Here is a 22125-nt window from a genome sequence, read left to right as displayed (position 1 = left end):
CAATGTAAACATAATCCCTCTAATCCAAGTTCTTTAAAATTAATACTGCTTTTATTTTTCATAGGCGATTTTGATCTACTTCTGTTTTGATGTTTACTTTCGTTTTCGGAATTTCGAAAATTACTATTGAACTTTTTCCTTATATAGCCACTAGATATTTTATTAATGAAATTAGGATAATTACTCTTATAAACTTCTTTATTTTCGATTTTAGCAGCTTCAATTGCTAAGGCAATTTCAATAGTTTTATCAAATGTAGCATCACCTTGTTGCAATAATTTTTCACGAATATCGGCATCAGCTAAACCTCTGATAAATTGTGATCGTAATAATAAGTTTAACATAGATTTAGAACAGTTATTAGAATTACATTCAGATTTGAATTCAGCATTTTTTGTTAAATCTTTCAATGAAGAAACGAAAGTAGAAATCGACTCACCTTGATGTTGATGTCTAGAAAAAAATTTATGTTGTTCGGTAAGAACATTCGGTTTCGGTGATAGATGCTTCTTTAAAAGCAATAGCAGTTCTTGAAATGTTTTTGTCGACGGAATATCCGGTGCAGTAAGACTCGAAAGCAGCTGGTATTGTCGTGAGCCAAGACAGTTAATTAATACGAGTACCTTTAATTCTTCTGTTTCTGGATCATCTGCTGACAGTCCTTTTAATTTGAAATAATTTTCAAGTCGTTGAGAATAACAATCAAAGGATTCGACAGCGGCATCAAAAGGATCGAATGATAAGTTTTGAGTAGCGATGACATCTTTTGCGCTTCGTTTCGATTCTGGTGTTGATTTTACTGATTGAACAAATTCTTGAAGAGTTGTAATTAATTGATTGAGTTCCGTCATTATTATTCTTTTATCCTCGTCGCCAAATTATTATATACTAGAATCAAGGTAAAACATATTTTATTAGGGAGAAGGTGAGGTTTACATCTTGTTACGTTTAAAGCTGAACAACAACTGACTAGCGCGGGATAACAAAAGGTTAAGTTGAGTTAAGTCGCTGCAAGGCGCATTTACACTGAAGATTAAATACATGACAGCATTCCAGGTAAATCCAGTAAATTTAAAAACTCGGCAGGATAGTTGACAACTTCATCAGGATCAACAAACAGTGTCAATCGATTTGAATGTAATTTCACTACCAGGCAATGATTGTTGTACTTTGAAATTGATTGCGTCAACATCTAAATTTTTTGCGGCAAAAATAGCTCGCTCACGTAGCCATGCATGATTAGTATAATTATGTGGCAAATCTGGAAAGATACTTTTTATTAACTCCTCTTTGGTAGGCACCATGTCGCAAAAATTCTGTGGGAGTCGAATATATTGTGTATCTTCATACAATTGAATTTCACCATTGCCAATGTCTAACAGCTGTTCAGAGAATCTTGACGCTAATGGATCATTTTGAAGTTGAACACGCATATTAAGAGTAAGGCATAATTTACTGACACTTCGCCACAGATAAGATTCTTTCAAACATGCGTTTATTTCGTCCGCATATGTCGCACGTGGAATGACGGGTAATGTTTGTCTGAAATCACCTGACAGCAGCAGTAGAGCACCACCAAAAAGCCGAATATTATCTTTGATATCTTTTAGGGACCTGTATAGAGCTTCCAGCGAATGCTTGTGGGCCATTGTACATTCATCCCAGATAATAATTTTACATTTTCTCAAAACTTCAGCCATGCCTGAATGCTTCTTTATGTTACACATTGCTTCGGGATTGGTATGAATATTCAAAGGTAATTTAAGTGCTGAATGCGCTGTCCGTCCACCATCAAGTAAGGTTGCTGCAATGTCTGATGAAGCAATTGCCAATGCAATATGATTTTGGGATCGAATGCGCTCAAGTATTAGTGAGATGAGGAATGTTTTAGCAGTGCCACCTGGTGCGTCCAGAAAAAAAAATCCACCTTGTTGTGCTGCAATTGGCACGTTAATTTGATCATATATACAGGGATGAGATTCTTTCGCGGATTTCCGCTTTTTTTCAGATTTTTCCCGCTAATTTCCGCTGAAATTATTTTTTTTGCACAAGTTAAAATATTTTATGAGGAATTTAATTTTCCACGGAGCAAAATTATTGAAGTCCTTATTCTTCCCTCTGAAGTTTCTCTAAAAATCATTTCCTTGGGATAAAACTGGTTGGCCTTTATACAGCGATGAGATTTTTGTCTCTCGAATTTCAGCCTTTTTATCTAAAACTCCGATTCTCTAAAAGTTTCGTTTTTTTTTTTTTTTTTTTTTTTTTTTTTTTTTTTTTTTTTTTTTTTTTATAAATATCCCGCTTTTTTAAAAAAATTCAGTCGTTGAAGTAAAATAGTTATATTTGTTTACGATTTTCAAAGCTAAATAGAAAATTCAAACTACGTCCTAGCTGCTAACCCTTCCGCATTTTTACTTATATTAGCTATTTTCTCCGATTTCACGCAGAGAAAATAAGATTTTCCGTATTTTTTATTCGTCGGCGGGATAGCTCGTGTTTTCGTAATTCAGACGTCGCTGCTTTTTGTATTCTGGCGTGAAAACAAACAAAAAAAGAGAAAAAAAAAATAGAGGTAGATTTGCGGTGAAAATATTTATTTGCTCATTCAGTTAATCTTGTAAATTTTTATTTATTATGTCTAAACAAAAACAATACAAACAAGCCTTTTAGAAATCCCAAGTCCAGACTCTGCAAATATCTCGATTTTTATTCACGCAATTTTAATATCAATCATCGATTTTTGCATTTACCTGATTTAAAAGTTGCGCATTGCGATTCTAATTTACGCTATTTAAATACTGTACATTATGATTCTTATTTACGAGATTTAAAAATCCAATATCGTGTTTTGTATTTATGCATTTTTAAAATCGCGATTTTATTATCAAACATCGATTTTCGTATTTGCCTGATTTAACAGTTGAACGATGCGATTCTAATTCAGGCGATTTAAATATTGTACATTGCGATTCTTATTTACGAGATTTAAAAAGTCAACATCGCGATTTTTATTTACGAGCTTTTAAAACCCCATGTAGCAATTCGTATTCACGCGAGCTTGAAATCCAATGTCGTGATTCGTTTTTGCGGCTGTAATATCACGCGATTTAAAAATTATGTATCGTGATCTAAAAATTACGCATCATGATTTGTATTTTCGCATTTTTTAAATTCGATGTAGAGTTTCATATTTACGTGATTTAAAAGCCTCATATCGGGATTTATAATCACGTGGTTTACAAGTTTAAAAATCGCACTTTTTCTGTCAAATTTTTGTTTAGACATATATATCTATATATCTTCTTGGATTTCCTCTTTTTTACTTTCTGACTACTCTCATCCCTGTATATATTTCGTTGCTCAGCAGTAAGCAATCGTTCATTGTTAGCAACAAAAGTAGCCAGAGAAGTCATATCGAACTGGTGTTCACGTTGAACGTCGCTGTTGATGATATCTGCTGCTTGGCGGATTGGCGCTGGCATGCCAAAATTTATGAGCGGCATGTTCGAAATAAGAATACAAATATCCTCAATCATTATTAATGCCTCGTTATATATATTTCTGCGGAGAATTCAATACTGAGATTTTGATTAGTAATTCTAATCCGATGCAAAATATCCTCACGCATTGAGTCTTTATATTTATTCCACAGAGCAGATGCTTCAGACGGAAAACACGTTGTCAATATTATTGAAAATAATTGACGAATTTGCTGTGGAGATGAGCTCAGTGCTGCATCTGCAAGTGTGAGATCCCAATGGTTATCATCCTCCAATAAATGTAACTCACGACACGCATCAAAGAAAGTGCCGTATAAAGTACCGTTGACTTTTCGCAAGTATTGGAAGGATGTCGGTCCAGGAACGTTAACCAATAACAAACGCAGAAAAAAGCATTCGCGTTGCTTAGGATGAACTGTATATAATCGTCCTAAAGTATTCGTCATAACTATGTCGGCAAATCCTGGGACTGGAGTGCCTCGTTTCGGTGGTTCCCAACTTTTTGATTGCTTATTCCATGTAAAAAATTTAGGAACATCAGTATACATTAATGTCTTTGCAAATTCACCAACAATATCTTGTCGATTACAAAGGTAGAAAAATTCAGTAAGAGTTGTTTTTGGAGCTGTTAAAGCTTGTTGTAGTGCATTCTGTTCTGTGAAATAAACACGCTGTCCATTTTCAAGATGCACAGCCAAATGTACAACAGCAGGATCCCTTTCATGTATAGGAAATGTAAAAATTCGCCAAATAGCTTCATTACTACTTATGTATCGTCCCATTTGATAATGTGTTATTTCGTCACTCTTATTTACATTTTGAACAGCAAATATAGCTTTATCACTGCCCTTATGAACGTACTTACAAATGTACTTGATAGACTTCACCGAACTGCATAACTCAACGTTTATGTGTGCTTTGTAGGTTTTGCAGAGCAATGGTGAGTATGGAACCACCCAGCGATTATCGATGTCAACTCTTACACCGTTTGATAGACGCAATTCATATGATTGACCACCATTGCATACATCTCTACGACGGTAAGATGGATAACCATCGATATTGGTGATAGTGTCAGTTTGACATGGTTTAGGAAAACGTTTCGTACATTTTCCATTATCCATACATGGTGACATCATGTTGAGAGAACCACATGGACCATGGATCATATTAGTAGTCACAATGTCAAACAATTCTTGATCAACATTCGGATTTGTAATTTCCGCTGAAATAATTTTGTCAATTTCTTCTGGGCGTACTTTGTCCACCAACCAAATCAAAATATGCGCATGATGTAAACCTCGTTTTTACCATTCAACAGAATAAATCCAACATCGTGTTTCACCAAATACCGAGTGATGTGTAATCAATTTCATCAGAAATTTCAATTTTTGTTTGAACACACGTGCAATGATATCATGGCGATGCATCGATGTTTGACCTGATAACAGCAAATTTTTAATTTCATCCCAGTTTGGATTATACGTAAATGTGATAAAAAGATCTGATCGGCCGTATGCGCGTACGTAAGTCATGGCGTCTTGAATATATTCTTGCATACGATGCGAACTACCAATGTATGATAATGGAAGAATATATGCGGTACCGATGTTGTTGGTATCATTCGTTGCATCTACGTTACCGATTATGGCGTCACGCAAATGAATGTAATCCTCAGAACGAATTTTCGCTTGATTAAATTTTATATAACGCAATCTCTCACTTTCGATTTTTACATACATATCAACAAAGGGCCGGGATAGCCTGGTCGGTAGGGCGCTGGGCCCATATCCAAGAGGTCGTGGGTTCGATCCTCGCCGGCCGAAGACTCCCCGTGCAGTGGCGTACGCAGAATTTTTTCAAGGGGGTTTTCTGAAACTACTAAAAGAAATTCGAATCTGTAATAAAGTAATATTATTTCCCTAATTTAGACAGCTGGAACTTTTTATTTAGACAACATTGTCTAGTTAAATTTTGATTTGATTTTTTAAGTTTAAGAACATAATAATGTAATATCTTCTGAAAAAAAGTCCAATGTCATATAGGTGGAAAGTAACACTTTGAGGGCCACTCTAACATTCATCAGATTTTGTTATGCTAGAAACGTTTTCTTCAACGGAAGTATCACATTTCTATACAACAGAAAAACTTACATTGGTACTAGATGCTGTCACCTCAGTAATTTCAGGTCGTGATTTTTTCTCAAAATAATTAGAAATTATTAAATTCTTGCGTTTTGACATCCTAAAGATCCAAGAACAGCATACATATATATATATATATATATATATATATATATATATATATATATATATATATATATATATATATATATACAGGGTGTTCCAAAATTATCTTTACAACTTCAAAAATTCATAACTTCGAACATAAACAAGATATTTATATTCTGTCTTTTGCATGTATTACTGCAACTAATAAAGTTTTTTTTTCAATAGGTTGAAAAGTTTTAAGTGAGGATGTGGACACCACAACAGAAAGCTCAATGCGTCTCATGGCCGTATTCGCTCCACATTTTCTGGACTTGTGCTGGGTCGTCTGGCTTCACTTTTATGCAATACTGATCCGGTGCTCATGAAACTTGTGTGCCATGCACGGATGGAGGGTCTGGATGGTGGGTCTCTTTGGAAATTTGTCCTGAAGTTCCGTTGAACCTGTGTATCTGATTTCGTCTCTATGAACCATGAGACGCATTGAGCTTTCTGTTGTGGTGTCCACATCCTCACTTATAACTTTTCAGCCTATTGAAAAAAAACTTTATTAGTTGCAGCAGTGCCGTAGCGAGCTTAACTCGCGCCCGGGGCACAATACCTTTTTAGCGCCCCCCCTCACTCGAAAACCACCTAATATTATAAGTAAAATATACTCGCAAAGTAATAAATAAATTAAGTAAAATAAATAAAGTCATAGGCTCAAGCTAGGCATTAAATTTGAGACAAAAAATGTAGTTGAGAAAACAAGACTAGATTTTGAAATGCATCCACAGAAAAAAAAATATTGAAAAGTAAATATTTATTATCTCTAAGGAGATACATATATTTAATAATATCATTATAATACATTAATAAAACTAATTACTATGTATAAATTTTCCGCTTTTGAGGAAGCAAATTTATCAATAATATCATCAAAGTTGATCATTTCAAATTTTTCTTTTTCCACACTTAAAAATGCTAAGTCACTTAGGTGATCTTGTCCCATCGTTGATCGTAGATATGTCAAAATTAATTTTAATTTGCTGAATGGCCATTCGCAGCTAGCAATTGATACTGAGAGAGTCAGGAGTATTTGAAGTGCCACTCTCAGGTTTGGAAAAACATCTTCTCCATACGGGATTATAAAAGTAAGATATTCTAATGGAGTTTTAAGTTCAATTTCTTTTCTACTGCGGAGTAACATTTTGCAGTCACATACTTCGATAAAGAGTTCTATTCCATTGAAATCTGTATTATAAAATTCCCCCAAATTTTTTAAAAAAATTTTCAAGGTCGTTATCAACATTATCCTTGTTTAATAAATTTTCAACGTCTGGTAGAAATCCAAATTTGAAATTAAGGTCACTTAATCGTGTAAATCCTGTATATATTTCTTGTTGGAGATGATCAAGAACGCTTTTCATAACGCGAGAAATTTCACTTTCTGCGGGAAGACTGACATCTCTAGCCAATTCTCCGGGCATTTTGCGGTGTCTTCTTACACGTATTGTTGCATCAATATCCCATTTTTCACAAAGAGACTTCGCTTTTTCTATTGCCTCTTCACAGAGCTTGTCTCGAATTTCGGCTAGTTCAGTCGCTAATGATTCAAGATCATGGAACGCTTCTCTAAAATTCATTCTAGGATCTTGTAATCTGAGCTGCACACGATCATTCCTCCCTAAGATTTCATATCAGAAATGAACTGAAGTTATGAAACTAAAAGTTAGTCTATTTCGCAACAGAATTGGAGCACCCTGCAAATATTTGGAGATAATATATGTAACGACACAGCGTAGATGCCATAAGGAAGTGCTGACAGACACAGGTCGAGTCAGCCCTGCCATTAGAAAAGACATGTCATTTCTATTATTAATATATTATTACAGTTTGATTAGTGCTCCTTTTTATTTACGAATTAACATTTATTATATTTCACTGGCACTAAATTTAAAATATACTTTCCAGAAATAAATTATAATAAAAATAAAAATTATCCAACGATTTGGTTTTGTTGACCATTTGGCGCCCCTTTTTGAGTAGCGCCCGGGGCATGATGCCCCCTCTTGCTCCCCCCTCGCTACGCCACTGAGTTGCAGTAATACATGCAAAAGACAGAATAAAAATATCTTGTTTATGTTCGAAGTTATGAATTTTTGAAGTTGTGAAGATAATTTTGGAACACCCTGTATATATATTGGCACAGAAATATCCGCTATGCTGCGATCTCAAAGTTTAACTTCAACGAGCACAGTATCTTCAATGGTTATTGTTACTGACTTCCTCACTAGTCGAAATAGTGGCGTCGACGGGTTCGGCGATTGAATGAACTTTTTGTTAAGACAAAACAAAACAGATTTAGCGAAAGACAAGCGGCAGAGATTACTCTTAGTCTGACTAACTAACACCACTGTACTCCGTTCCCCCTTTTATATAATTTTTCACCGCATCTCCAAAATTCTCAAATTGTCTCAAAGACGACAGAACGTCTAGAATTCCAGAATCATCGCGTAAAAACATTCTTTAATTCATTCATTCTGATACCGGCATAATTTCATTCTTTAATTGCAGAAATAATAATCGCTCTGGAGGTGTTTGTGTTTTTATTAAAAAATGTCTTGATATTTCAGAGTTAGCTATACATTTTGTTTCCGCAGAATCTATATTACTTTATTGCAAATCTTTAGATTTATTATTTCTATCTTTATATAGATCTCATGATTTTACTGTTGATTTTTTTAATACTGAACTTAAAGTAATAATCTCTAAGCTTAAATATCCTAATATAATACTGATGGGTGATATAAATATTGATATTCTAAGTGATGATTTTATTACTCATGAATATATTAATTTATTATGCCAATTTGGATTTCAAAATTACATAGACAAACCAACTAGAGTAAATTCCTCATCAACTTGCATTGATCATGTCTTCGTAAAAACAAATAAATTTTCAATCAAATCCGGAATATTCATAAATGACATAAGCGATCACTATCCAACCTTTTGCAGTGTTCATTACGATGAGGTAAATAAAATTAAGGAAGCTGAAAATATAATTTCAATCAACTATAATAAGCTCAATAATTATCTGTCAAATTACAAATTTAATTACAATCCTCAAGATTCTCTTGATCAACAATATCGAAGTTTTGTTTTCAAACTCAATAATTTAAAAAATAATTTTAAATATAAGCATAAATCAAACAAAAAAGACAAAAATAACTGGATGACTAGTAATATCTTGATTTTAATTCGAAGAAAGGAAAAACTATTCAAAAAAAACTAGAAAATATCCATGGGATATTATTTACAAAACAGCATACAACACTATAGTTTCTGAGCTGAAGAACTTAATTAAAACAGCAAAATCAGAATATTTCAAAATCAAATTTTTAAATTGTGATTCAAATAAACAAAAATGGTATCTTGTAAATAGTATTATTGGTAATCAGAGCAAATCACTTACTTTACCTGATATTTTAAACGACTATGAATCTTCTGATCAATTCAATAAATCATTTGCAAATGCTTACAGTACCTCAAACCCAAATTCAAACAGTTTGCAAATATATATTTCACCAAGTTTAACCTCGTTTGTTTTCCTAGAATTGAATGATTGTGAAGTACTTCACTTAATAAATTCTCTTTCTAATAAAAACTCCTTTGACTATGACGGTATTAATGTAAAATTAATTAAACTATTTGCTCTCAATAATATAAATTTTATAACTAATTTCATCAATACCTCAATCAAGTCATCCATATTTCCAACTTCTTTAAAAAGAGCAACCATAACTCCTATTTTTAAAACCGGCGATAAAAATTGCTTACCAAACTATAGACCAATTTCAATATTACCTGTTTTTTCCAAAATCATTGAAAAAGCTCTAGCTGATAAAATGTACAATTATTTAAAACATACAAATTTTTTCTCTGTTAATCAACATGGATTTATTAAAGGCAAAAGTACAGAAAAAGCTCTTTTGGAATTTTCAAAATTTATTCATAATAGTATTGCTGAAAATAAGATAACAGTAGCTATATTTCTTGATATATCAAAAGCTTTCGATAATGTCAATCACAATCTTTTAATTAAAAAATTAGAATTTGCTGGTTTCAGAGGAATTATGTTATATTGGTTTATTTCATATCTTTCAAGCAGAGAACATAGAGTTAAAATCCGAAGTAATTTTAGTAATTATATTTTTTCAAACCGTGGTGTTCCTCAAAGGATCTATTCTAGGACCCTTATTGTTTATTATATTCATCAATGACTTTTGTCAACTCAAACTTTTTGGTAAGATAATAACATATGCTGATGATTCTGTAATTTTGTATTCTTGCACTGATTTAAATCAACTAATTTTTCAAATTGAATCTGATTTACGCATAATTTCAAAATGGTTTACAATAAATGACTTAAATTTAAATCTAAATAAAACTAAATATATTTATTTCAGTTTAAGAAAATCAGAATATAACTTAAATTTAAAATTTCACTCTCTCTCCTGCAAAAGTACTAATGAAAATTGTCAATGCTATATTCTACAATCTGTAAATAATATAAAATATTTAGGACTATATATCGATTCTAATTTAAAATGGAAAACACATATTAACAATTTAGTTAAAAAATTGCGTTTTGTTTTAGTTAAATTTTATCACCTTAAGAATAAAATTCATTTTAATTTTGTGAAAGTACTCTATTACTCCTGGTTTTATTCTTTAATTAATTATGGTGCAATAATATATGGCGGTGAATATAAAACTAATTTACTTCCCTTAATCTCAGTTCAGAATAAATGCTTCAAAATTATTAATTCTCTAAATATAAACAATTCAAGTGTAACTACTACCAATATATATACAAGAATTAACCTATTACCATTTCGCCATAATGTATTTTTTCGTATTTTACTCTATTTACACAACAATAAATTAATATGCAAATTAAAAACTAATGTGTCTGAAAGAAGACCAACTGAAATGTATGAGATTCCCCTCTTTACAAAAGAAATTTCACGAAAACAGTTTTTTTACTTAGCACCTAAATTATATAATAAATTACCATTTCAGTTGCAAAACATCAAAATATATTCTTCTTTTAAGCGTGCTTTATTTCAATTTGTGATGAACATTGACGATTTAGATCTCTATTTTTCACTTTAAAGGAAGCATTTGATTTTTTATACCAGTCTTGTGCCAATCCAAATGAATTTCTTATGTTACCTTTGCTATTTTTTATTTATTTATTTTTTTATATATATAGTTTTATGCATTTTTTATTTTGTTTTCTATTATTACAGTGTTCAACAACATATGACGTCTTATGATGAGCAAAATAATTTATGATTGTAATACCCCCTTTTTTTTTTTTTTTTTTTTTAATTTCTGTTTTAAATTTATTGTATTACTTTTCTTTGTCGCCTGGACAGGATTTTCCTCTTGACGACGAATATATATTCTTTGTATTTATGTGTTTTTGTTCTCAATAAAGTTATATTTGTTTGTTTGAAAAAAAAAAAAAAACTCGCGAATGACAGCCAGTCTCGAAAACTATACTGGCAGGACAAAGGAGCCAGTCCGTAACAGTATCACGTGAATTTGGTTTCAAAAGTACAACCCTATTATGGTAAATGTTTTTTCAGTATTCTGAGAAATACCGTGAGAAAAAAACAAGTAGGCATAAGGCTAATAAAAATGTATAGTCTTAAAAAATAGCTCGCATAATTTCAACTAAAATTTCTATTTTTGCCATTTTAGCTGAGCTCAAGGGGGGTGTTTAAACCCCTAAACCCCTCCCTTGCGTACGCCACTGTCCCCGTGTAGTAAATGGTGACTGATGCACGTTAAATCTGTCGAGTCTCAAAGTCCTCCATGTTCCCACAACAAATCAATACCTCTGGGGGTACTGATCCAGGAGTTTCCTTGTCTTCGGGATTTGGTTCAAAATTACAAGGCTACGGAGTTGAACGTAAGTAGTCGAAAACCCATGAAATTGGGTCGGCTGTTCAACGACGGTTATAAAATAAAATAAAATACATATCAACAATGTACTGATGACATAGCTGTCTGCAACGGAGAATGTTATTATCTTCATTTTCACGAATCATCAACTGGTATGCGTAGAAGTTCACCGCACTAACTTTCTTGATTAGTTCTTCACCTGTAAATAAAACTATTTATAAGATAAACAGATATAATTGGTTCAAAAAAAAATATAAAATAATCTATAAGTTGTGCCTGTTGTTGGATTCCTTTGTTTAATATTTAAATGATATCCATCTCCTCCTTCCCAAAATATCAACGGATATTGCAGTGCGTCGAAAGAACGATGATTGTCTTGAATTACACTGGTTATCATAAATTAAGGAAAATTCACAAAAATCGCGATAACTCAAGAAATTACACATGGAATTTTATGAAACTTACCCACAATATACAACACATAGTAAGGTATTAAACAACATAAAAAGAAATTATCAGACATTAATAGTAGTATAGAAATTAGCACATGTATAAAATAAACAAATTGGAAGTATCGGTTTGCAATAGAAAAAGTACCTTTAATATGGAATATGATTGCCTCTAGAAGCAATACAGCACAAACAGCGATGTGTGATGCTTTCAATTATGCGGTCTATCAGTTCAATAGGAAGTGAGAGCCATTGCTCTTGTAAAGCAGTTGCAAGCGTGGCAAGGGTCTGAGGGGGCGGATTGATGGCAGATACACGCCTCCCTAGAGCATCCCAAACGTGCTCGATAGGATTCAAGTCCGGGGATCGAGCTGGCCACTCCATGCGAGTAATTGTTTCCTGTTGAAGATAATCATCAACAATGCGAGCTCTGTGTGGTCTTGCATTATCGTCCTGTTACAGGAAGCAATCACCAATTGCCCCGGCATATGGGCGCACATAAGCATCAAGGATGTTGTCTCGATAAACCTGAGCATTCACGGTTCCCCTTGGAAAGACATGGAGGTATGTGCGCCCTCCTAAGGATATGCCTCCCCAAACACAGACACTGCCTCTTCCGTATGCATCTCTTTCACGGATGTTTGATGGATGATAACGGGTCCCAGGTTCTCTCCATATCAAATAACGTCTACTGTCACTTTCTAGACTAAACCTGGACTCATCCGTAAAGAGAACAGGCCTCCATTGATCTGACGTCCAGTGGACATGTTGTCGGGCCCACTGCAAACGGTCTCTCCTATGGCGTGATGTGAGCGGCACGCAAATGGCTGGTCGTCTCGCATACAGACCACCTTCGTGGAGCCTTCTGCGCACAGTTGACGTTGACACCAACCTTCCGGTGGCTGCAGCAAGAGAGGATCTAAGATGTGTCGGAGTAGCGGTTCTATTCCTGCGTGCACTTAATGTCAAATATCGGTCATCGGCACTGGTCGTAACAGTTGGCCGTCCTTGACTGAACCTCCTAGATGCCGAATCTGTGGTTTGAAATTGCCTCCAAAGTCTATGAACCACAGATGGACTCACATTTAGCCATCTGGCCACTTCTGATTGACTCTGCCCTGCCTCTAGTCTCCCGATGGCTCTCCATCGTAGTTCTTCAGGCAAATGATGCCTAGAGGTCATTATTACGAATTGGCTATCTCAGATTTTCAATGTCGCAATCACAGTAAAATTTGTGTGCTTTCTCTCAAACTTGGACTTTTATGCTCCAGGCAGATGACGTAAGCCGAGTGCAGCGCCACTAATTTGCATATTGCAATTTTACTCAGCTACTCTTAGTGGACAACATATGCAAATTTTGCACGGTTTGGCTTACTTTTGAAAGAGTTATCGCTATTTTTGTGATTTTTCCTTAATTTATGATAACCAGTGTATTTGTATTGTATTATCTCTGTGTTGTATGCGAATCTCTCGACGTTCACATGGGTCACTAGTCATAACAACTGCAACTTTATTAACAGTTGGAACATTATATGTGCCTGCGTGCTCTCCATAGGGCACTTTGTCTGCATTAATAACAATGGCGTAGTTGTCGTTTTGCAGTCTGTTGGAAAGAGTCTTGAACAATCGTATCAATTGGTTATGGTTTTGCAAGAACGTTTCCAAAATGTCCACAATTTCTCGTTCCTCCATCTGCTCTATATGGTTGTATACGCATCGTGTATGAGTTTGTTGCTCCTCATCGCCCATAAAGTAAATTTGTAAGAATTTTGGATCGACATTAGGCATTGGAAGCAATGAACCAATTTGGTGGTACACTTGACCTTGAATCTTAAATGTAGATTCAAAATTACGACCATCCTCATTATGAACAATTTTTGTTGCTCCAAATGATGTCATTTGAAAGCAAGAATTGAATTTACGAATTTTCCACAAAAACAATTTCGATTGAGATGCGGTTCCAGCTAATAATGTTTTCAAAGGTTCCGGTGGTGGATTTAACGGTGAAAGTGAAATTTTTCCAGATGCGCAACATAAACCAGCTGATTCACCTTTGTACTTTAAAGCATGACAATATTGACACTCGTTGTCCATATTACCGATTAAAATTAATGCATGTGACGAATGTGATGGACCTAAGTTACCAACGAAAACAGAGAAACGTAATGTTATGCAAGATAATCGAGCGAATGCAAGATAATCGAGCATTGATACGAGCATCACTTAATCGTCTTGCGTTTGAATGTGATCCTGAAATATATGTGTATCAAAACAAACTAAAAAAAATATTTACAGAAAAACAAAAGTTTTATGACTTTTATTATTTTTATGCTAGTGAGAACCAAAACAATATGGAAATGAATGAGGGAAAACTGGGTCCTACCACGTGATTTCCCGGCCAATAAAAATGTAGCGTTAAACGCTTAACGCTTTCTTGTTAGAAGTCGCATAAGAAGTATAACTTTTAAGAAGTAGAATTTTTCCCACTCAATAAAAAATTCATTAAAAAAACAATTGAAATTGGACCGAATTGTGAATCTAAACCATTCTCGAATCCTTCTGAAAGTACACAGAAAATTTCATTTTAAATCGGTCCAGTCGTTTAGGAGGAGTTCCGTGACAAACACACGCACAGAAGAAATATATATATAAAGATGTAGCTTTTTTTTGTTCTTGAAAATGTATGTAACATGCTAGTGTAACACTATAATGTTTTGCTCTATTCCATGCAGATTTCTTTTTACGGTTAGGATTTATAAAATAAATAGCAGATGCTAGTTTACAAGGTGTATCAATTGCTATTTATAATTATGTCTGGTGTTGAAGTCTGTTTTGCGTTGTATTTCAAAAGATGATTCTCATCCAGGTATATTAAAAAGTCAATTTGAAAGAAAATATATGCATAGAAATATAAAAATAATACTTTTAAAAAGGATTCATTCCCAGATAGAGGTATATTTTTACTCAGCGAAAGCCTTTCAATGTAAACCTTCTAACCTTAACTAGATCTGTGACACTATTCTACGCACATTACCCTAATCGAAAACCTTGAAAAACAATATAAAAACCTTAAATCGAGGTTGACTTAGGGTTTTCAATCCTTTAATAAAGCTAGTCTCAAGGTTAAAATAATTTTAAATCTAGGTAATTACAAGGTTTCATTTAGCAACGACTTGTATGCTCAGATAAAATTCACCTTCTCTTGAAATTTTAATAGACAATGCAATCTGACGCTACTGTGACATCAGCTATTAAAACGTCATTATGGACCTAAGTTACCATTTTACCACTTTCTAAAAAAAAGCTTTAAAAACTAATTTTCAATCCTTTTAGGAGGATGAAAGGTTTGAAAATTCCTTTGAAGAAAAGGTTTTTAGTACAAACATTTTCGTGACAATAAAATGAAAATTTTCAAAACAAGGTTATGGGGATTTAGTCCGAAACAAGATACTCTCAGATGAACTTAGTTTTACAATGAAGAAATCTTTGGTGTCACATTAAAAAGTGAGCGTTGTAATTGAAGTCAAATTTAACGAATCATTAAGAAGAAACAAATTTATAATGTGGTGTAACTACCACTATAAATAATAAATACCAATTCACTAGTATATAAGATATGTTAACTTGATTCTATCAGGAGGTACCTTTTGATAGATGAAGGTTGACATAGTCTAAGATTAAATTCCCCCACATTGGTGACCCGGACGTGATAAGAAATTGTCAATATTGATAGATGAATCCACATTAAACAGTTGATTTGCCTAAAAAAATATACTGCTAAAAAAAAAAATCCGGTGAAGTAAATAAAGTTTCCCGGTTAATAAATAATAATGAGCGAAATGCTAGAAAAAAAATAATAATAGCGAAAAGCTATAAAAAAAAAAAAGATGGGAAAAAATAGCGAAAAGCTATAATAAAATATAATAACGAGCAAAATGCTTAGAAGGAAAAAATATATATATATATATATAATGAGCAAAAATTGAAGTTAATAAATAAAACAGCATTAATCAACTACTGGTATCTGTTCATCGAATTCTATCACAGATAAAATTCTGGAAGGGGAGTAATGTGGTGTAACTACCACTATAAATAATAAATACCAATTCACTAGTATATAAGACATGTTAACTTGATTCTATCATGAGGTACCTTTTGATAGATGAAGGTTGACATAGTCTAAGATTAAATTCCCCCACAATAGAAATGAATGTAGTATATGGTGAAAAGAGGATGTAACCCAGTATGGATGGGTGGTCTAATGTAAACAATAACAAGCGTCCTTAAACCGGAAGAAATTTAGAAAATTTCCGGTGTATCCCTCCGCTTATGTTATGACTACGAGGCGATGTGTGAACAAGCCTAATATTCTATGCAGTTTTGTTATTGTAATTTGGGTTCAAATCTAAACATAATTGTACCATTCATAAGAGCTTTCAGAAATGTATTGATTCTCAGCGGTCATAAGGCCAAAAAAAATTTTGGAAAGTTAATATCTCATTGTGAATAATTCTTAAGGTTTGCCATGTTTTGTATTTTATCCCTTATTTGGCTACATTTTAATAAAATGTCGCCAAAAATATCTTTTTAGGTTAGCCCAATTAGAAAATATTCTAATGATTACAATATTAATATGATAATGCTGAAGTTTAAAGGCTGAAAGAAAGAACTCGGTACATGTGAAATACTGCAAAAGATATGATGCAATAATGTGATGGCGCGTTTTTTCAATCTGCGGCATAAAAATATATCGGAAGCAGTAACCCGGAAGTCTTGAAAGAGCAATTTTAACACTAGCGCCACCACCCTTAGCTTTACACGATCACCTATCCATAATATACCTCAATCGCAAGGAGAAACCCCAACGGAATCAAGTAGGGAAACTCTTCTTTCTCATAAATCGTCTCAACAAAGTGCCGATTTGCAAAATGAAAATAATCAAAATATTATATGTGTCAGCAATGTCCGTTCTGAAAGGAGAAAAAAGTAAAATATCCACGAAAGCGCCTTTAAAGGACCGTCAAAGTTATGGCCAGGCGATAAATATTCCGAGTGGAAAATAGCTACTTCTTTCGATATTTTTCGAATTAATTGAGAGGTCTAAGTAGGAAAAAAGAATCAAATGTGTGTATACAATTGAAAATGTCGTTAATAACAAAATTCACAAAGCCCGACTGGTTGAATCTGGTTTTAATCAAATAAGAAAAGTTGATTAATCTGAATCGTATTCGCGCGTGGTAAATACTGAATCATTCAGGTTATTATTTGCTTTAGCAGCAAAATTAGATTTTTATTGGTTAAATTTTTTGATATTTAAACTACATATTTATAGGGTGATATTGATGAAACTGTATAGGTGGGGAAATACCTCCAGGGTTTAAAGATAAACTTGGTAAAAATAAAGTATTTGTCCTTTACCTCAATCTGGTAGAAATCTGCATATAAAGTTAAAAAATGAACTTAAAAAGATCACTCAACTTGCATTTGATAATTGAGTGTTTACTAAAATTAATGGTAATGATTTTTTCGCAATTTGTGTGTACTTAAATGATTTGACCCCATTTAACAAGATATATCTTTTGAACCAATCAAACATTTCAAAACTCTTTTAGTTTATGAAATTGTGATAAATAACCAGTTACAAAAGCAATGCCTGGTCTATTTGCTAAATATAAACTACGATTTCCTGATTATCCGTCTGATCTACTAAATCATCAGTGGAATTAAAACATGTATCCTCGCCTTTAGTTATGGAATTATTTACTTTGTTACAATTTTTTCATTAACGATTCAATGTAATGCGATGAATCAATGCCCTTCTTACTGAAAAGAATCATAAGTTCAAATGTTTGATTTAGTTTTGACGTGAATCAGGAATCAGGTGAACCGCATCCAGCTTCACCGACCTCATGTGTAGACGGCTAACCCTAAAAGTTTCCATGGTTTTCCTCTTCGCAGATGCTGGTTAGTTCAAATTACTTGATCTTCTGGATTGGATTTAAATTGACAAGGCGTTGAACGTAAGTAGTCCTAAAAAATAGAGTCGGCTGTTCAACGACGGTTATAAAATAAAATAAAAAATATGAAAACAGAAGCGCAAATGGAAAATCGTGAGAGCTGATGAAAAAATTATATGTTTTCGTTATTTTGTTTTCCTGTTTTTTAATATTGGTCCAATTTTATTTCTATCATAATTATGAACTCTCGAGACTTTTCTCAGTTTATATTTAAAATATTTTTATTAGCGTTGTTTAATGATCCTATTTAATTGAAAACAAAAGTTCTTTTGAAAAACTGCTTTATTTCAATATCAAAAAATATATATATATTAAATCAAGTTATTAAACAAAATCTTTACCACAAACGATTTTAAATTTGGTGAGTAGATTCAGTATTGATGTCTTGCTTTAAAAGCATATTTTAAAGTAATTTCCTAAACCAGTTTAAGGAATTCACTACATTTTTGAAAGTAATAGGGTAGCTAAACTCTTCATTGAAAAATAACTGTCATAAGCGAATAAAAACAGGTAAGCAATTCTCTATCGAATTTTTTTAACATATTCATCAGTACTTAAGTAAAAATTCTTATTATTTATATATTAAATTTACTGTGATTTTAACCAAAGATAAGCCTTATATTAAGCAAATTTACAGATTTGCGAATTAAAAACAGTTGAAAATTTTTTTTCCTACACGTTATTTCATCAGGTTATAAACAAATTTCATAAACCTGACCTTGAAACACTAAGATTAATTGAATAATGAAGCCAATGATATTCTCTTAGTATATTATGCATTCGACAAAACACCTCAAAAAACTTTTATTTGAGTTTTTTCTAAAACTTAACGAGAGCTACGGACACAAACACTTTATGTAAGAATTTCAAGAAGTAAGGATTTTACATATAATATTCAAATTAAAATAGTAAAATATACCAGAAAAATTTTAAATCCAATGTTTTCGTAAGTTAAAAGAAAACAGATACTATAAAGCGAAATCGCAAAAAACCCTTTCCATTTAATATTTTTTAAATACAAATTTCATATTCTTTAAAAAATATAAAATATTTTCTATAAATTTACTAAGATTTAAAGTTAAAGCAATACTGTGCCGTGTGTACATAAAAATATATTTAAATGAATAATAAATTATAAAAATGAAATTTTTAAACACCAAAATTTTTTGAATGTTAGATTGTAAGTTATTTCAAAGCATTTAAATAAAAAAACAACAACTTTTAAATACTATTTTTATTCTATATTCTGCACGTTCTATGTTTTCTACGTTCTGCTTCTACGTTTTTTTTAAACATATTGAGTATTTCTAATATTAAATTGCAGATTTTTTCTTTGTATTTATTTTTTTTAAAAAATAAAAGAAAATATAAAAATGATTTGCAAAATTTTTAAAAAAGAAATAAATTAAAACAAAGAAACTAATAAAATACTTTTTAATGCTTCATTACAATTCATTAATTTACGATTTTTCTAAGAAACGAAAACTGAAAAAAAAAAAAAACTTTACCATACTTAGCAGGAAAGCAGGGCTCGAAAAACCGCCCGTCCTCGGCGGTCAAAAATTCCCCGCGGACAAGGAATTTCTCGAATCCGACGTCCATTTTCAATTTTTGTTATCTTACAAGAGTCTACCGCCTCACCTCTAATCTAGAAATACTGCGCATGGTGGATCTCTGTCTGCGAGTACTGCAGCTGTTGAAAGGGGCTTTTCAGCAATGAAATTAGAAAAAAACACATTACTTACTGGTCTTAATAAATTGAGTTATTTTGAAAAACATTTTCAAGAGTTTCTTTAGTAAATAGCCTTTTTCATTTTAATATTTGAAGGTATACTCATAAAAAAATTAACTTATAATAGCTAAATTGACAAGGAGATGGTGAAAAGTTGCCAGCGATCGTTTCTAATAGATTTAAGAGGAGTGGCACATAAGTGATCCCCATGAGCGGGGTGAGAAAGTGCCACTAAGAAAAAATTAAATCTCCCCTCCATGATATCTTAGAATCATTTTTAGTATGTGAATTGAAAGCTGTGTAATTATGTTGCATTAAATAATCAACCCGATAGGTGAAAAATTAGAGGAAATATGACACGAAAACGTCAAAAAATGGCACACCCCGTTTGACGGCGCATATTAAAGAAACTTTGAAATTCCAAATTTTAAGGTACTAAGTTTGTATACACAACTGGTTGAGAAACAAATTATATTTTCCCTCAGTTTTATTGAAAGTATATTTGGTAACTCTCATTTAAATTCATTCTTTATGGATATGTCGTCATATTTTAATTTTTCTCACAGAATTTGTTTTAAATGATTCAATCTAAAAAACTTACAGATGAACTAGGGGTTTTATAGCCGGTCGTAAGCTTTTACTGACATTTGGTTGTTCTTTCAAACATAGTATTTTATTTACTGTAATATATGTATGTCTACACAAAATGTAAAATTTTTGAAGCAAAATAACTTTTAAAAAACTTCAGTAAAATTTAAATGTCAAATTACTTTGGATTTACTCACTACGGTTATAGCTGTGATAAAAAGTAGAAAAATCATTTTAAAAGTGCTTCTTTTATATGGTTTGCTACTTCAAATTTATTCAATTTAAATTTGTAGCAAATTTTGATATGATATACACTCTATAACAAAAAAATCGATGCACCAAGGAGTTGTCCGATTGAAACGAAAATTGGTGGATGGGAATAACAATGTACAGAATAGTAAATGATTAAAATTTCAGAACAATTGAATAATTTATTGCAGAGTTACAGTAACAAGTTCAATAAGGTGTTGACCCGCGTCTAGCCTGGATATAAGCTGCCACACGGCGTGGCATAGACCGATAAAGCTTCCGGACGGTCTCTTGCGGTATTTCCTGCCAAATTCGATCCAATTGTCGAACTTGGTTATCAACATTCCGTGCCAGATGCCTGCGCCTTCCCATCATATCCCAGACATGCTCGATGGGAGAGAGATCTGGTAAGCCAAGGAAGAGTTTGAAAAGCTTGCAGACAGTTCATAGCAACACGCGCCGTATGTGGTCTGGCATTGTCCTGCTGAAAAACCAGCCAAGGGCGCTGCAAAAGGAACGGTAGCAAAACAGGTCTTAGGATGTCGTACCGTTGTGCAGTAAGTGTACCTCTAATGACGACCAAAGGGCTGTCAAAGGAAATGAGGTGCATAATAATCAACAATTATCTTGAATTGAAAGCATAAAGATAGCAGTGCAGGAAAATATTTTAAAATTAGGGACACAAAATTTTTTACAGAAAAACAATACCTTTATGACTTATTAATTTTATGATGACAACCAAGACAATATGAAAATGAATGAGAAAAAACGATCCTACCGCATTATTTTTCGTCCAATAAAAATGCATGAACAATGGAAAATTGTGACACAATCATTAGATTTTTTATATATAGTATAGCGTATCTACCACTACAAAAATACAATTCCAATACCCTAGTATATAAGACATGTTAACTTAATTCTATGTTGTGGCACCTTTTCATAGATAAAGGTCGACATTGTCGATAACACTCACCCCACATTGGTGATCTTTGGTCGAGATGTGAACTCTCCCACCTTGACAGAAACTCCCACGTCGATTTAAACACACCTACTTCGACGGATTCCCCATTGAGCAGTTGACTTGCTACTTGTGATGGCGACATTATCCACCTACTTGCTACTCAGTCTCGTTCACACACACTGTCAGCCTGTATACACTCGACTGCTAATGGCAACACAGGAGCGACTACTACCATGAACTCAATACTGCTCTCACGATCAACAGTGATCTTAAGACTGAAAAATACAGCTACTTTGCCTTACAGCAGCAAGTAAATTTTTTTTTCTCTTGAAGGAAAAAAAATAAATAACTGGCCATTTTTTTTTTATCTATACAAACATGTGGGTCAGTAAAAAAAAAAAAAAAAAAAAAAAAAAAAAAAAAAAAAAGAAAGAAAGAAA

The 22125-nt window shown here is 32.8% G+C and overlaps 2 protein-coding genes across 2 annotated transcripts; both read right to left on the bottom strand.

The window, feature by feature from the left end:
- Window positions 1-1109: 1109 nt before the first annotated feature.
- LOC147806909 (uncharacterized) lies at window positions 1110-3503 on the bottom strand. The gene is made up of 2 exons (XM_087168631.1): window positions 3335-3503; window positions 1110-1936 (listed from the first exon to the last, which is right to left on the bottom strand). Exons 1-2 carry the CDS (start codon window positions 3501-3503, stop codon window positions 1110-1112), a joined length of 996 nt encoding a protein of 331 aa, XP_087024757.1.
- Window positions 3504-3538: 35 nt separating this feature from the next.
- Window positions 3539-4669, bottom strand: LOC147806908 (uncharacterized). The gene has a single exon (XM_087168630.1). It carries the CDS (start codon window positions 4667-4669, stop codon window positions 3539-3541), a length of 1131 nt encoding a protein of 376 aa, XP_087024756.1.
- Window positions 4670-22125: the final 17456 nt, after the last annotated feature.

This window comes from Parasteatoda tepidariorum, chromosome 7 (genome assembly GCF_982258835.1).
Source record: "Parasteatoda tepidariorum strain Cologne lab strain chromosome 7, Ptep-v5.0, whole genome shotgun sequence".
Lineage (NCBI taxonomy): Eukaryota > Metazoa > Arthropoda > Arachnida > Araneae > Theridiidae > Parasteatoda > Parasteatoda tepidariorum.
The sequence above is the reverse complement of the archived record's forward strand: the minus strand, read 5'-3'. Positions and strand labels throughout refer to the sequence as shown.